Here is a 17,746-nt window from a genome sequence, read left to right on the forward strand (position 1 = left end):
ATTTAAAACAGCTGAACTACTTTCCTCTAATACTGTGGCTTTGTTTTAAGTCTCCAAGCTGCTTTGCACGGGAAGTCTGGGGTAAACTTAGAGAGTCTGTGGAATTTTTCCCTTTTTGGAGATTTAATTTTACCTACTAGTCATGTTGCTTTAATAAGAAACATGAAAAGGAATGCAGGCCTTTTGAATGATCTCTATGTATAGCCTTACTATACGTTTGCTCTGTGTATAGAATCATACACAGAGAATTCCCATATGTAATATACACTATGTTATTTTGTCAATAAAAGAATTAATTTCAGGTTTTGCCTTAGGAGCCGCAAATATAAATATGTCACTTTTGGCTAGTTTGGTAAGATGAGGACACTCTCAGGTCCGATCTCCTTGGCACAGCAAGTGAGGTCACAGCAGGGAGCAGAAGGACTCTTAGCCCTCAACCCACCCACGTCTGTCTCATGGGTTGCACTTGAAGGGTCTCCAGATTGCCAGGAACTTCCTCTGAGTATTTTTCTACAGAACAACAGTGCACGTGCAAAGCTCTTCAGGAAGAATTTGCTGAGCCCTAGATAAAAAATGCACACGTTTCATGGTCTTAGTCATTTGTTGTGATAATTTATTCTCATCTTCTCGATTCCCTGCACAAAACAAGTGTTATTAAATCAATTGTGCATCTTGAAAACTGAGAAATTTTTATGTGTTTTCACAATAAAAATGCAGGTTCAAGTTTTATTCAATGAAAATGATCATCAAAATTATTCTTAGTTAAAATAGTACATTATTCAGAATTATATTCCCAAAGCTAGAGATTTTAAAATGCTTATGCTCACAGTCTCTGTTATAAAATTGTAGTATTTGAAAAAGATGCTATTTAAATAAAAGGAAAAGAATCCATACTCATATCTATTATTCTTCCTCTAACACCTGAATCTGTTTATTTTGTGTGAGGTCTGAGATGTTTAGGTTAAATATCTATTTATGATTCTTTATTTTTGTTTTTGAGGAGAAGAAAAATACATTTCAAATGGATAAAGGATAGGGAGGCAAAGAAATGATACCTTAGAAGAAGCAGAAGGATTGGGGGCAGGGTTGATGTTTTTTATAATCTTTAATCTTTGATGTTTAATCTTTAAGTCAGGATGATTTAACTGAGAAAGATCTTAACATGGAACACAAATTAGATGCTATAAAGGAAAATGTTCATAAGTTTTATGTGTAAAATTTTATAACATGTATATCTCAGAAAAAAAAAAAGTGATGTCAAACAGGGAATATATTACTCAGGGCCACTGCGTAATATTTTAACATTGTTATATTATTATAATATTTTAACATTATAATATATATTGTATATTATAATATTATAATATTTTAACATTATTCAGGAAAATATTACTCAGGGTGATTTTTAATGCAAAAATCACCCCTTCCAATGACCGTGTAATAAAGTGAATGATTCATGAAAGAGATCGAATCAGGAATTGGATATGAATAGGAAGTTTACACATAGAAAATACAAATGTTTCATAAGTATATGCACCTATACAAAGCCTTAACCTAACACACAAGTGAAAGAATTAGAAACAGACGATTGATAAATTCTATATTTTTTCATATACCAGCCTTTTGATAGACTCACTTTTTGGGTGAGTTAAAAAAAGTTTGATAATATCCAATGTGTAACAGGGTGAGGCAGGAGAGGCACTCCTGTGCTGTTTGTTGGTGCAAATTTAATAATGCCCATTACTTTTGACTCAACAGTTCCATTAGTAAAATTTAACAGAGAAAATCTGTGCAAATATGAGCACAGCAGCCTTGCTTTTGAAGGGAAAATTTAATAATTTTAAAGGGGAAATTCCCACTGCTGGTGGGAATGCAAACTACTACAACTACTGTGGAAAACAGTATGGGGATTCCTTAGAGAACTAGAAGTAGAACTACCACCCAGCAATCCCACTACTGAGTATCTACCCAGAGGAAAGGTAGTTATTATATGAAAAAGATACGTACACATGCATGTTTATAGCAGCAGAGTTCACAATTGCAAAAAGGTGAAACCACCCCAATGCCCATCCATCAAGGAGTGATTAAAGAAACTGTGGTATACATACAAAGTGGGCTACTGTTCAGCCACAGAAAAGGAATTAATTAATGGCATTCACAGCAACCTGGATGAGACTGGAGACTATTATTCTAAATAAATTAACTCAGGAATAGAAAAGCAAACATCGCATGTTCTCACTCATAAGTGGGAGCTAAGCTATGAGGATGCAAAGGCACGAGAATGAAACAATGGACTTTGGGGACTCAGGGGGAAAGGGGAGGATGGGGTGAGGGATAAAAGACTGCAAATTGGGTGCAGTGTATATTGTATACTGCTTGGGTGATGGGAACACCAAAATCTCACAGATCACCACAAAAGAACTCACTCATGTAACCAGAAACCACCTGTTCCCAAATAACCAATGGAAATAAAACATGGAAAATAATAAAAGGGAAATTTAAGTAAATGTTGGTTCATCAAAGAAATAGAGCACTATACAGCTGTTAAAGGGAATACGGTAGAGCTACATTTACTGGCAAGAATGATGCAATAATATATTATTGGGTGTGAAAAGCAAAATGTGACAGAGTGTGTACAATCACACTTGTGTGTATTATGTATAATTATATCTAATATATGTCATATTTGCCCTTAAACAATAACAAAATACATATGTATTTATATAGATATGTGCACACAAACATGCTTATATATGTGGATAAAATATCTGCAGAATATGTGAGTTGGTATAAACAGTACCTACTATTGAGGAAATAGGCTTTCACCTTGTCTTTTATAACTGTCTTGAGTTTTGAATGGAAGTCATGTCTGCATGTGGTCACATATCAAGGAATTCTAATGAGGTTATAGGAACAGGTAATTGTTTAACATCTTTTTGTACCACAACCTAGCCCTACTTCTGAGAAGCACCCTTTTTAAGTCATTAACTCTTCTTTAGGTAATTGATAAATGATACTTGTATAACTTACTGTATATCACTTGATTTATCAACTGTAAACATATCTTCCCTAGCTGTGCAGCCTTCAAATCGATCTTTCCCTCCTTCAGTTTCTTCATTTCAAAGTGAGAATCAATGTAGTGCCTGATTGAGGTACTGTATTTATAAGGTTGTCATGGGGTTTAAATGACCAAATATAAGTCATATTCTTAGAACAGTGCTTTATATATGATTAATACATTAGGTGTGTTAACAATGATTATTTTGTATTATGAATATAAACAACTCATCATTACTTATTTATGCTATGTCCCTGCAGACAGGGTTGATGGTTAAGCCATGATTTTTGGTCTTACTTTTGGCTAGTTTATAACAGATCCTCCCTCCCTGTAAGTACCGTCCTACCTCTACGATGGGGGCATTAGCACCTCCAGGCTGGCATTGCCTCTCTTTCCTCACATCTGTTTCCTGCACCTCTGACTTCTTGGTCCATTCACAGAATTCCCAGGTTCAATGTCCCGCGTGCCCGTGACATTATCTTCTGTATATTTCTGTCTCCATCGCTATTGTCTCTGTCTTCTTCGTCCCTCATTTACCTAACTTTGTATTTATAATGTAAATGCCACAGTCCTCATCCAATAATGCCCATTTAGTATATGACCTCTTTCATTTAGACAAAGCTATAAAGAAAATATCCACCATTTACAATACTTCTGATATCATATGTAAGATATTATAGACATGGCTATATGAAACTACTATTACATTGAAAATTTTAATACATTTAAGCTACAGTCAACAAAAGGAAAATGTTCCTATTTTTTGAATTTGAACTATTCATGTAGAAGGGTTTTGGATGTATCTGCATGTCATTGGGCTAATTTCTCAAATTTTCTGTGCCTCAGTTTTCTCATCAATAAAGTGTTGGTAATAGTGATGGTTATGATGGTGATGGTAATGCTAAATAAAGTGAAAACAACACCTGCCTATCAAATCTTTTAAGTGTCCTCATGCTATGATAGTTTGTGTTATAATTAATATGACAGTAGGTGTTCAACAAGTAATACCCATTATAAAGAGGAAGAGGATGATAATGGTGGCAGTGGTAGTGATAACAGCTACACTGTTTTTGAGCACTGTAGAATCTTGATTTTAGTACTATTTGTGACACCAAATTGCTCGTGTTGGCTCATCTTTGGTAATCTGCCATGTGTGTTAGATTAAAACATATATTTTTCAAAATGTCTATATAAATGATTTAATATCAGATACTTACTGGGGTGTGTACATACCTATGTTCTCCAGTGTATAGCCTAAATAGATATCCATTGGGTTTCATGGCTAAGAAATCCCATACCTCTCTGCCAAGGGACCAGTTCGCCTTGGCTTGTGTATCTTGTCTTGGGTAAAGCTGCTTTTCTGTTGACGATTTGGTGTGTGTTTCCAGCACCTGCATTGGGGCCCAGGACCCTTACTGTGGCTGGGACGTGGTGATGAAGAAGTGCACGAGCCTGGAGCAGAGCCTGAGCATGACGCAGTGGGAACAGAGCATCTCCGCGTGTCCGGTGAGTGTCTGCCTTCTCCATCCTCTGACAATGCCGCCCACAGGAGCCATGCTCTCCTGGTGATCTTCCACCACACCGTCACACTGTCTGCACCTTTTCAAATGAGAACTTTTCTTATAAACCCAGTCTGTGCTCTCTCAAATCACTTTACTCTTGGCTTGCACAGGGACACATGGGATGCTGTAATAGGCTTATTGTCTGTTTTAAGAGAAAGGTCTTAAGAGAAAACTGTCTTGATTTGATGATGGAATTTATGGTTTCTGTTTTATTCTTGGATTTTTTTTTTCCCTCCAGAGTTTGGTGTGGAATATTTTGCCCCTTGTGGCACTAATAAAACAGGAACTTCCACACCCATAAATTTCCATTGGGAACTATAATTCCAGTGGCTGACATAAGGAAAGATGAGAAAAAAAATAAACTAAAGGGTATTACTTTCACCTTCATGTGGGGCCAACCTGTAGATCCTGCTCAAGGTCACAGGAGGGTCTAGAAGAGACAGCCTAGTGTATGTTCCTGTATAGGACTCTTTGGAATGAGGAGAAACTTGCCTGCATTGGGAGCCAGACTGAATCCAAGAAAAGCACATTTATTTCATGGTTTCCTTTGCTAATGTATTTATTTGGGTCCACATTTATAGGTACCTGTATTTGGAGGTTTTTTTTTTTTTTTTTTTGCTTTTTTTAATGTTGTTTTTGGCGGATTTTTGGTCTTTAGAACGTTTCATCAAATCCTCTCAAATTATCTCATATGTTCTCATAGAATATGAGCAACAACTATTAACTTCCACATAACTGAAAAGTCATAAGTCATGTTGCCTTCACAAAACTGCTGATCTCTACATGTCAGGTCTGCTGTATCTCTGCAAGACAGAGGTGTGGCACATTTGGTGTGTGAAGTCCTTGCTGTATCTTCCATGCATTAGAACCGGTAAGGCATGGCAGCAGTCAGCCTGTTTCCCACCAAAGAACCTACCTTTTGGTTATCTCAACCACACGAAGCCTGTCCTTCATCTTGAAAGTCAGAAAACCACACAGCATGAAGCGAGGAAGGCTGGGGATATTCAATCCAGTGTCATTTCCCAAATGTTGGCATGAGATCAAGGGGCCTTCACTGTAACAGTGTGCATCACCACATCTAGGCTCTGGAAAGCTTCCGAGTAGAGTTAGCTGTGAGTCCTCTTGATTACGTGTCTTCAGATCTATTATTTTAGAAGCCAATTTTTCTGCAAAGTCTCTTGAAAATGGTTAGAAAAAATGCCATTGTTTTTGCTAACTCCCTTCCTATTTCTGAAAAATACTGAGCACAAATTTGCTCATTTTACATTCTTTGCAGCTTGATAAAACATAATGTGTAATACCTGAAATATGGTTCCAAAGTACAGACACTCTCTTTGGAAAAATAAGCGCATCTTCTTGTAGATCTTTGATCTTGTATTTTTAATCATAAAAATGAAGAAGATAGTAGCTGTGTTTCTTTTTTAATTATTATTATACTTTTACATTCTGGTGTACGTGTGTAAAACATGCATGTTTGTTACATAGGTATACATGTGCAGTGGTGGTTTGCTGCATCCATCACCCCATAATCTACATTAGGTATTTCTCTTAATGTTATTCCTCCCGTAGCTCCTCACCCCCTGACAGGCTCCAGTGTGTGATGTTTCCCTCCCTGTGTCCATGGGTCCTCATTGTTAACTCCCACTTATGAATGAGAACATGCAGTGTTTGGTTTTCAGTTCTTGTGTCCGTTTGCTGAGAATGATGGTTTCCAGCTTCATCCATGTCCCTACAAAGGAAACGAATGCATTCTTTTTTTTGACTGCATATTATTCCATGGTGTATATGTGCCACATTTTCTTATCCAGTCTATCATTGATGTGTTTTTTAAGTAATAAGGCCATTTTCTAGGACTCAGGGTTGTTTTAGCATATATCTGAGAGACACTAATTACGTAATTATTAGTATCTTTAATGGGAGGTTCCCAGCAGGCAACATGTTCCTGAGGGACTCTGAACACAGAGAGGCCTTTCCCTCCATGCTCTAGTGTTTGTGGGTTGGAGTTCATGGGCTAGAAATACACACCCAGGAACTTGGTGTATAATCAATATATGTCTTGTATATGTCTTCAGTTATTAAGTGGAGAATTGGCTGGGCATTGTGGCTCATGCCTGTAAACCCAACACTTTAGGAGGCTGAGACAGGAGGATCAGTTGAGGTCAAGAGTTCGAGAACAGCCTGGTAAACATAGTGAGGCCCTGACTCAACAGAGAAGTCAAATAAACTAATTAGGCATGATGGTGCATATGCGTAGTTTCAGCCATTCGGGTGGCTGATGTGGGAGGATTGCTTGAGCCTAGGACTTTGAGGCTGTGGTGAACAAGATCATGCCACTTGCATTAGTCTGTTTTCACACTGCTATGAAGAAATACCTAGACTGGATTATTTATAAGGGATAGAGATTTAATTGACTTACAGTTCTGCATGGCTGGGAGGCCTCAGGAAACTTACATGCATGGCAGAAACTGAAGAAGAAGCAAGCAGGCACCTTCTTCAGGAATCAGTAGGAGAGACAGAGTTCAGGGGAAGTCCACTTTTAAACCATCAGATCTCACGAGAACTCCCTCACTAACGGGAAAACAGCATAAGGGAAACCACCCCCATGATGCAATCACCTCCCACTAGGTTCCTCCCTTGACATGTGGGGATTACAGTTTGAGATGAGAGGTAGGTGGGGATATAGAGTTAAACCATATCACCACTGCATTCCAGCCTGGGTAACAGAGCAAGACTTGTCAGAAAGAAAGAGAGAAAGAAAGAGAAGGAAGAAAGGAGGGAAGGAAGGAAGGAAAGTAGGAAGAAAGGGAGGAGGGGAAAAAAAGAAGAAAAGGAAGAATTTAATATTTAGAAAGTGAAGAGAGGGTGGTCACTAAATTTATTTCCTGATGCTGAGAGGACCTGAGGTCCTTGTTGCCTTCTGACCTTACTTGTTAAAAACTCAAGTAAGGTCAGAAGGTAGCAAGGACCTGCCCTGGTCTCAAGGTTGCCTCATTTACCATCTCTGCTTTCAAAAATAGAGGTGAGATGTGGTCTCTGACTCTCAGTCAGCAAAACACTCATTACAGGGTCTGTTTCTTCTGCTGACAGGGATTTCATTACACAAAACTACCCCTGTCATCTCACCCAATGTATTTTATCACATATCAAGATACACTCTAGATAAGTTAAGCATATACAAAGAAGGCAACAAAAGACAGTAAATTATTTTGAGCAAAACACAGGAAGGGAAACCATATATATTTCTGAGTTATATAGGATACCATTTTGAAAATGAGAAATTCATATTATCTAACTATACATCTCTTTCTAGAAATCCTTTCTAAAAATCTATCTCTTAGAAATAGATGACCTAGATGTAAATTATTTCCATTAATATAGAGCAGTATTAACTTAGAGAGGTATTTTTTAAAAAAGATGTTGAAATGTTATTTTCTTCCATGTTATTTTTTAACTGAAATGGAACAAGGGCTTACTTTTATTGGGGAAATCTATTATATATAATCATTTCTGATACACCACTAGTCACTAGTTGTGATGTGTACCACTGCTTTATGTGTTGCTAAGAAGAAAAAAAAAAACTCTCATGGATTAAGATGCCAGCTTATTTTAGAGATGGTAAAATTTAAAAAAATTCAGAGATAAGTTTATAATCATTAAACACTTTTACCTACATCTACATGTATAGATTATAGAGGTATACAACTGTACCAAAGGAAATTAGGCTTTATAAGCTGAGGAGGGATTTTTGAAGGACACCAAATATCTTATATCACATATAAAAGTGCAAGCTGCATAATGAAAGACAGGAGATCCTGTTACTCTGAGTGCAGTAAGAGTTACAGGCATGTTGATGATGGTGAGTCAGCCTGAGACTCCCTTGTGTGTGACCCTACCAAGTAAACTTTCACAAACCTTGGACTGATGACATAGCACACTGACTTTCCCAAAGTTAGTGTTCCAGTCAAACCTCATGCAGTGACTGTGGCTTATGACTGTCAGGCCATTTGTGTTGCTACGACAGAATACCTAAGGCTGAGTGATTTAAATAGGACAGAAGTTTATTTCACACAGTCTTGGAAACTAGTATGTCTAAGATCAAGGTACCACTACTTAGACTGGTGAGGGTTTCTTGCTGTGTCCCACCTAGAAGAAGGTGGGAGGGCAAGAGAGAGCCAGCTTACTTTGTCACACCTCTTTATAAGAGCGACCAATCCATTCATGAGCTAAGAGCTCTCCTGGCCTAATCACCTGTTCAAGGTTCCACTTCATAGTAGTATCACACTGGCAACACCTAGATTTGGAAGGAGCACATTCAGAAGATGGCAGTGGCTTAGATCCTCTGCTACTCAGAGAGTTTGAATTTTAGAAGGTACCCCCAAAAAACCTTTCTATGGAATTAGGGACTTAAAGAAGACTTATTTTCTACCGAGCGATCCCTATTTAAAAATGTTTATGGGTTTCGGGAGTCCAGATGACAGGGCAGTAGTTTACTGACATATTGATTAACGTTCTGTTTGCTTATAAAATTGTGATTGAAAAAATTACTCTGAGTTTAAGATATTTGAAGTGCATCAGTAATATCTAAATTGGCATATCTAGACTGATTTATATGTCCTGCATAAATCGTAATGTTGTTTAACAAGGCTAGCATAGTCTTAGGATTCTACTAGAGCTTCATTTATGCATGAGTACCATCCATATCCTTTGTGGATACATAATGAGCAAAGTACCATATAATATAATGAGTTGCTATTCCAAAATGCATCATGTGATGTAGTTTGCATGTCCACTCCCCACAAATTTCATGTTGAAATGTGATCCCCAGTGTGGGAGCTGGGACCTTGTTGGAGGTGTTTGGGTCATGGAGGCAAATCTCTCATGAATGGCTGAATTCCATCTCTGCAGTAATGAGTGCATTCTCATTCTAATGTTTACATGAGAGTTGGTTGTTTTAAAAAGCGTGGAATCTCTCATGCTCTCTCTCACCATGTGACACATCTGCTCCCCTTTCACCTCCTGCCATGATTGTAAGCTTTGTAGGACCCTCACCAGAGGTAGATGCCAGCACTATGCTTCTTGGCCTGTCTGCAGAACTGTGAGCCAAAATAAACCTCTTTTCTTTTCTTTTTTTTCCCATTTATTTATTCTATTGTATTTTAGGTTTTGGGGTATATGTGAAGAACGTGCAAGATTGTTGCATAGGTACACATGTAGCAGTGTGATTTGCTGCCTTCCTCCCCATCACCTACATCTGGCATCTCTCCCCTTGCTATCTCTCCCCAACTCCCCACCCCCCACAGTCCCTCCCCTATTTCCCCCCAACTGACCCCAGTGTGTAGTGCTCCTCTCCCTGTGTCCATGTGTTCTCATTGTTCAACACCCGCCTATGAGTGAGAACATGCGGTGTTTGATCTTCTGCTCTTCTGTCAGTTTGCTGAGAATGATGGCTTCCAGGTTTATCCATGTCCCTACAAAGGACACAAACTCATCGTTTTTGATGGCTGCATAATACTTCATGGTGTATATGTGCCACATTTTCCCTGTCCAGTCTATCATCGATGGGCATTTGGGTTGGTTCCAGGTCTTTGCTATTGTAAACAGTGCTGCAATGAACATTCATGTGCACGTGTCCTTATACTAGAACGATTTATAATACTTTGGATATATAACCAGTAATGGTATTGCTGGGTCAAATGGAATTTCTATTTCTAGGTCCTTAGGAATCGCTGCACTGTCTTCCACAATGGTTGAACTAATTTACACTCCCACCAACAGTGTAAAAGTGTTCCTATTCCTCCACATCCTCTCCAGCATCTGCTGTCTCTAGATTTTTTAATGATCACCATTCCAACTGGCATGAGATGGTATCTCAATGTAGTTTTGATTTGCATTTCTCTGATGACCAGTGATGATGAGCATTTTTTCATGTTTGTTGGCCTCATGTATGTTTTCTTTTGTAAAGTATCTGTTCATATCCTTTGCCCACTTTTGAATGGGCTTGTTTGTTTTTTTTTCTTGTAAATCTGCTTTAGTTCTTTGTAAATTCTGGATATCAGCCCTTTGTCAGATGGGTAAACTGCAAAAATTTTTTCCCATTCTGTTGGTTGCTGATTCACTCTAGTGACTGTTTCTTTTGCTGTGCAGAAGCCGTGGAGTTTGATTAGGTCCCATTTGTCTATTTTGGCTTTTGTTGTCAATGCTTTTGGTGTTTTGGTCATGAAGTCCTTGCCCATGCCTATTTCCTTAATGGTTTTGCCTAGATTTTCTTCTAGGATTTTTATGGTGTTAGGTCTTATGTTTAAGTCTTTAATCCATTGGGAGTTAATTTTAGTGTAAGGTGTCAGGAAGGTGTCCAGTTTCTGCTTTCTGCACATGGCTAGCCAGTTTTCCCAACACCATTTATTAAACAGGGAATCCTTTCCCCATTGCTTGTTTTTTGTCTGGTTTGTCAAAGATCAGATGGTTATAGATATGTTGTGTTGCCTCCAAGACCTATATAGTACTGTAAGTTCTAGCCAGAGCAATCAGGCAAGAAAAAGAAATAAAGGGTATTCAAATAGGAAAGGAGGAAATCAAATTGTCTCTATTTGCAGATGACATGATTGTATATCTAGAAGACCCCATCCTCTCAGCCCAAAATCTCCTGAAACTGATAAGCAACTTCAGCAAATTCTCAGGATACAAAATCAACTTGAAAATATCACATGCATTCCTATACACCAATAACAGACTTAAAGAGACCCAAATCAAGAACAAGCTGCCATTCACAATTGCCACGAAGAGAATAAAATACCTAGGAATACAACTAACAAGGAACATAAAGGACCTCTTCAAGGAGAACTACAAGTCACTGCTCAATGAAATAAGAGAGGACACAAACAGATGGAGAAACATTCCATGTTCATGGTTAGGAAGATTCAATATCGTGAAAATGGCCATACTGCCCAAAGTAATTTACAGATTCAATGCTATCCCCATCAAGCTATCAATGGCCTTCTTCACAGAACTGGAAAAAAACACCTTAAACTTCATATGGAACCAAAAGAGAGCCCGAATAGCCAAGTCAATTCTAAGCAAAAAGAACAAAGTGGGAGGCATCACACTACCAGACTTCAAACTATACTACAAGGCTACAGTAATCAAAACAGCATGATACTGGTACCAAAACAGAGATATAGACCAATGAAACCTCTTTTCTTTATAAATTACACAGCCTCAGGTATTCCTTTACAGAAATACAAAATAGGCTATATAACATGTAATGACTAATGAAATACAAAGACCAAATAAGCACCTTAGGGTCTCCTAGTAACAGGATTAGGCCACTGTGTAGTTAGTGTCTTTAGAATGAAAGGGGATTTTAGCAGCGATCAAGCCCAGAGCCCTCTTTTAGATGGCAGTACCATAGACTACAGTCTAAAGGGTTTATCAAATGTCCTAAAACTGCACTGAAAAAGAAGCCAGGATTTAAGTTTAATATTTTTGACATTATCCCTAATCTTCAAGATAATGCCCTTTTAAGCTCTCAACATCTTCCCAAAGCAGGGGTGACATAATCATTGCCAACAGATGATGCTCAGAGAACAGGTGAGACATTATTTCTGAATTTTATGATAGAATCTTAATGTAACAGAAAGAAAAGAGAACTAAGGTTTACTTGTGTGTCTAGAACATGTGCTCAGTGCCACGTGAGACAACTTTCAATGGATTATCTCATTTAATGTTCCCTGTGATCCCCAGGGATGGACACTTTTGCTTCCATTCTATAGATGGAAGAGCTGGGGCTCAAGGGTATTAGATAACTGTTGCCCCAGTTCACCTATCCTATCAGAGGGTGCAGAGTGCTTCAGCTTAGTTCTTCTTGGAGGCAGTGTTTCCTGTGTAGCTTATTTGCAGAGATAGGCTTGGGGATGATACTAGCATGAGACAAGCTTTCCTCAGGAGCATATCCAACATTCTGTTTTGTTACATTCTATGGGAAAATTTACATGAAAATTTTTAAATAAAGATGTCTTTAAACTTTTGAAAAAATATCTGAATAGAAAGGATAAGACTTCAATTAAGTCATAAGACAATAATGGTTGGAGTACAGTAAGAATCTAAGGACATGGTCCAGGGATCTCCACATTCATCAAATGCATCTACATCCTTGGTCAGTTTAAATTAATGAAATGAATGTGAACAAATCAAATAAAGGATTATAGATGACGCTTGGTAACAAAAATTGACATCTTCCTTAGCTAGCACTTGGAAACTCACTATTTCCTAGGTGAAGGGAAACTCGAGTTGGTGTAATCTTACTTGAAGCTAACTTTTTTGAGAGACTCTCACCAAAAAGGATCTATAAATCACTTTACAGAATGAAGTGGTTGAGATCACAGGCTCTGGAGTAGCTTGTTTGATTCTTGGGTCTTTTACAACCAGAGTGACTTTGAGCAACTTGCTTATCCTGTGTCCGCCCATTTCATATCTGTAAAATGGGCTGTACGTGCTAGGGATGTGTTGAAGATTCAAGGAGTTAATACATGAAAAGCACAGTGTCTGATATACAGGAAACTACCACTACATGGTATATGTCTTACTAAGGTCTAATGTTTAATACTGAATAGTATAATGCGCATACCCCTAATAGAAAAAGTCACATTGCAGAAATCTAGAAAGCACAGGTACAGATAATTTATCCTAGATAAATGACTGATGTCTGTTTAAGGAAGCCTAAGAAAATATAAAAATACCTATTCGTATGAAAAAGTAAAGCTACAGACTTACACTGTTATTTATGGATCTGCTTTCTAGGCAGATTCTGAAACTAATATTCTCAGGGTCAAAATGAACAAGTGCTTAAATGCAACACAGAGAACCTGCTCCCAAAGACCCATGTACTTCTCTAAGGATTGCAAGTTCTTGTTCTGAAATGTAATGGAACCAGCTACAGCGATCCTGTATTGAAAATGCTGCCTTTAAAGTCTTCAACTACTCCAGCCGTGGTCAGAGACTGAAACTCACATTCTCATCCTGCCCAAGTGCAACTGCTGTGTGCGCTCACGATGATTTGCCCAATGCAGTTCCTTTTCTTTCCAGTGTTTTGTTACTGTTTCTGTTCTATTTTATTTGCCTCTTTCTTCTTCATTCTTTCATTAGCCATCACTTATTTCAAGTTCTTCCTTTCTTTTCCTGTGCCCATTTTTTTTATAAGCTCATCTTTTACCCATTCATATTTTGGAAAGAGAACGTTTATAGCATCTCTTTGCCTAAGAACCTGTTAACTCGTGCTAGACCAAAATAAAACAAAGGATGTCTGAGGCAGGGGTTCTCAACCAGAAAAAAGTTTCCCCAGGGACATTTAGCCATGTCTGAAGAGATTTGAGGTTGTCACATCTGGGGGTGGTAGGACACTGACATCCAGTGGGTGAAGGCCAGGGGTATCACTAAACATCCTGTAATGCACAGGGCAGCCCTTACAACAAAGAACTTTCCAGCCCAAATGTAATAGTGTCAATGTGAGAAACTTTGGGGCAGTAGGAAAAAGGAAGACTGTGCTTCCAACTACATCTTCCAAATAACTAGTTATGGAATCTTTGGGATGATATCAAATTAATTTCAATCTTAGCTTGATTTTTCTGTAAAAATAGTATAAAAGATTAAATCATATAGACTGCATATGTTTAATGGTAGTTGAATTCCCTATGAATAGGGCCTAATAAAGGACTATTTTCATCCTGTGGTGCATGGTGAGGCAGTATTTTCCGGGCTGATTCTGACACCCAGTTCAGGGAGGACAGCAGACGAGCAAGTCTTTGATTCCCTGGGCCTTCTCCTCTTGCTTGCAAGATGGCAGCAGGATTGCCAAGCATCATATTCACACATAACCATGTCCAAGGAAGAAAGAGAAGGAGCAGAGAGAATTTTCTCCTCTTCATTTAGAAGAAAATAGTTTCTGGAAACCTCTTGCAGTGCCCCCTTGATTCTCATTGGCCAGAATTGGGTCGCGTGTCAGTTTCTAGACCCAACACTGGCCCAGCTGAGGGGGTTGCCATGATTAGCTTGTAGCCTAGTCAGGATTCAACCCTGGCCTCCTATATGCCCTGTTTGAGGTTCAAAGGCGTGACTGGTGGTGCCAGCCCAATGCACCATAGATTCCTACTCCCTCTGTTCCACCTCATAATGGTGAGGAATAATCCCCATAATGAATGCAAATCCCCTTTTTTTTCAAAGTACTTTCTTCATAAAAAATCAGTTTACCTTGGCTAGCGTCCCTACCTTAGCCTTGTTGGAAAAATGGAAATTCTCAGGTTCCCTCCAGGACAGGAGATTATTTTAAGGAAGCACGTGGACTGGAACTCTGAGTTCTGTTTCCATCTTCATTCGGTTGTCGCCATCATAATTGTATTTCCGTCTGGCCTCACAGTCTTAGATCTATAGTCTATATTACCATGAGTTTAGGATTTCCTCATGACATCTTAGAGCTAAGGAGGTCCTAAGAATCTCCCTGCTCGTTTCCTTATTTCCTTTGTATTTTAGATGAGAAAATGGAGACCAAATGGGCTTGGAAACACTCTTCTTTGTTTCAAATTCTCTAATCTATCCCAATTCTGGATATTAAATGTTTCTGATTAATATTGGGGGAATTAACAATCCTTTAAAAAAATCACAAATGTATCTGTTTCATGAAAGGGATGTATGTGCAAATAAACCCCAAACACAGAAGGACCCAAGAAACCAAAGAGCGAGGCAGACAAATTCAGTTTGTTGGTATAGGTGATATTACTGGGAAACCAGAGAGAAGAAATACGCTCTTGGGCAGCCACAGGACAGGTAGATATCTGTGCCATTATTCCCAAGGCTTATGTGCCATGGGGAAAGGGCAAACGTGCTTCACAGGGAATGCCTAAGAATTTGCTAAAGGGCAGAGTTTGCAGTAAGTACATGCTCTTACACAAAGAACAATAGGTAAACTGGAAATCTTAGAGGTATTCCCAGAACTGGGGGTCATCAGGAGTCAACATAGTGGATTAGCATCCAGGATAGAACTGCTTTGACCTCCACAACATCCCAACCTACACACTTTTGAAACAGCCTTTGCAGAATTAGAAGTGATGAGAGGATCTAGCATGACTGATTCCATCTTGCTTCTAACATTGCAGGCTAAATCGTTTTATTATTTTATTTTTATTTTTATTTTTGCTTATAATAACATAGAGGCCAATGCCAAGATAACTATGAGAGGAATTTAGTTTATGGTTAAATTTTGAGGCAAGGAAAACTGACCTCCCTGTCTTCTTACTCGGAGACAGAAACTGTATTCATAATGGTAAGGGCTTGAACTTTGCTAAAAAAATAGGCATAAACAATGAATGACCTACTGTCACTTAGCCTGCTTTTCTTTAAGCTGTTTACTGCAGTGTCATGTAACCAGGGGTCACAAGATTTATAACTTCTCTAACTACCCCAATAGATAACATTGCAGTTGTGAAACTTAAGAAGTGGTCTTTGAGATAGTTTTTAGATTTAGCACTTCAGCTGACCAAAAGCTGCCCACTAGTCCTGAGACCCCTTCCAGGAACAGACTCAGCCACCTGAAGGTAGTTTTAACACCCCTGCAATGTCACCAACTCTTTCAATTCCCCAGCCCCGGCTTGCCAAAGTACACTCAAAAAACCCTGACCTCTGATTCTCAGGGAGCCAGGTTTGAGGAGTCTCCGTTTTCCTCACTTGCCTGGCCCTGAAATAATTCACCTCTTTCTTTGCTGTCATTCCTGTTGTTCCCAGTGCATTTGGCTTTCTGAGCAGAGGGCAAGATGAACTTGTGGGGCTGTTACACCTTCATAGAGAAGTGAGACAAAGGGATGACCAAATGTCCCACAGAGCTTCTCAATTAGTCTCCCTCCCCACCCACTCTCTGCCCCAAGGGTCTGACCTTCCTTACATCCAATGTCCAATCCCCTCTCCCTTGTTGTCTTTTGGCCTTGGGCTCAGGTAATGAGAGGCATGGGTAGGAGGAATGAGACAGGGGTATCACTCCCTTACCCCCCTCAACTAAGGATGGCTCCAGCAACCCTGTCCTCCACCACACTCCAGCCTGGGCGACTCTGTCTCAAAACAACAACAGCAACAACAAAGCAGGAGACTTGGGCTTCTTCCTATTGCCTTTCTGAAAAGAGGCTCCTTTGCTGGTTTCTGGGCAGGTGATCTAGGCTGTGTCCCATGAGTCTCCTCCAGCAGCACTGCCACCTCCTGAGCAGATGTGCTTATCAGATTTGGCAGGAAGCTGCCCCTTCTTCAGTGAGCCGGGTACACGCCGGTGCCTCTGCCACACCAGAGCTGGTCATGCATGTCCCAGCGATGCCTTGCCCTCCCCTTGAGTGCCCTCAGAGGTGCCACATCAGCAAGCTCAGGGGGCTCCCTGACCCCTCCCCATGAGGACCCTGCCCTGGACTCCTCCTCAGTCCTTGGTGTTGCTTCCCGGAATCACCAGCTCACCCCACACTGACAGGGAACGCCCAGGCACCCCTCCCATTTGGCAGCCTCATTCCTCTGCCCTTAGCCTTGCCAGCCCTTGCCGGCCCCTCTACTTGGCTCTTTCTTCATTCTTTAAGACTCAAAACAGGCCCCTTGTTGCTCTTCCCAGAACCTGTGAGCCTGTTGTATGTCCCGTCCTCTGCTCCCATAGCCCCTGTTTTTGAATCCAGCGTTGGATTCCACATGGGGCAACACTTATGTGTCTAGCTGGTCCTCACTGACTCGTAAGCTCTTAGAGTTGATTAGAGCACAGGTTTGACTGGGATATGCCTAAGAAAGAAGCGCTGTAGCTGCTCAATAGATACTCTTTAAATATGTTCTTAATTGAATGCTTTCAGTTTGAAAGCCAAACCGAGTCTTTCCTGATAAATGTTACGAAGCTTTCATTTTTTTAAAGGCACATAAACATGCAGTGGCGTCATGCAGCTGTGATTTTTCAGTCCAGTTCCTCTTGGTTTTTGGGTTTTCCGCATTAGCAGACAATTCTGCTGTAACCTGATTGCCAAGTCACCGGTATCCTTCACTCCTCCCCTCTTCTCTGTCCTTCTCCCATCATCCCTCTCCTTCTCCTTTTTCTCCTCCTTTTCCCTCTCCTTGTTTTCCCCCT

At 39.6% G+C, this 17,746-nt stretch overlaps 1 protein-coding gene across 8 annotated transcripts in view; it reads left to right on the top strand.

Annotated features, from left to right (window-relative positions):
• Positions 1-17,746, top strand: part of SEMA5A (semaphorin 5A) — a 496,284-nt gene that overhangs the window by 386,298 nt on the left and 92,240 nt on the right. For all 8 annotated transcript variants that reach the window (XM_032279108.1, XM_032279114.1, XM_032279115.1 and 5 more), the window contains one exon: positions 4,447-4,564. In XM_032279108.1, the coding sequence (XP_032134999.1) occupies positions 4,447-4,564 (118 nt within the window). The remainder of the gene's footprint in view (positions 1-4,446; positions 4,565-17,746) is intronic.

Source organism: Sapajus apella, unplaced genomic scaffold, assembly GCF_009761245.1.
Source record: "Sapajus apella isolate SASKATOON/1434 unplaced genomic scaffold, GSC_monkey_1.0 scaffold11, whole genome shotgun sequence".
Classification (NCBI taxonomy): domain Eukaryota; kingdom Metazoa; phylum Chordata; class Mammalia; order Primates; family Cebidae; genus Sapajus; species Sapajus apella.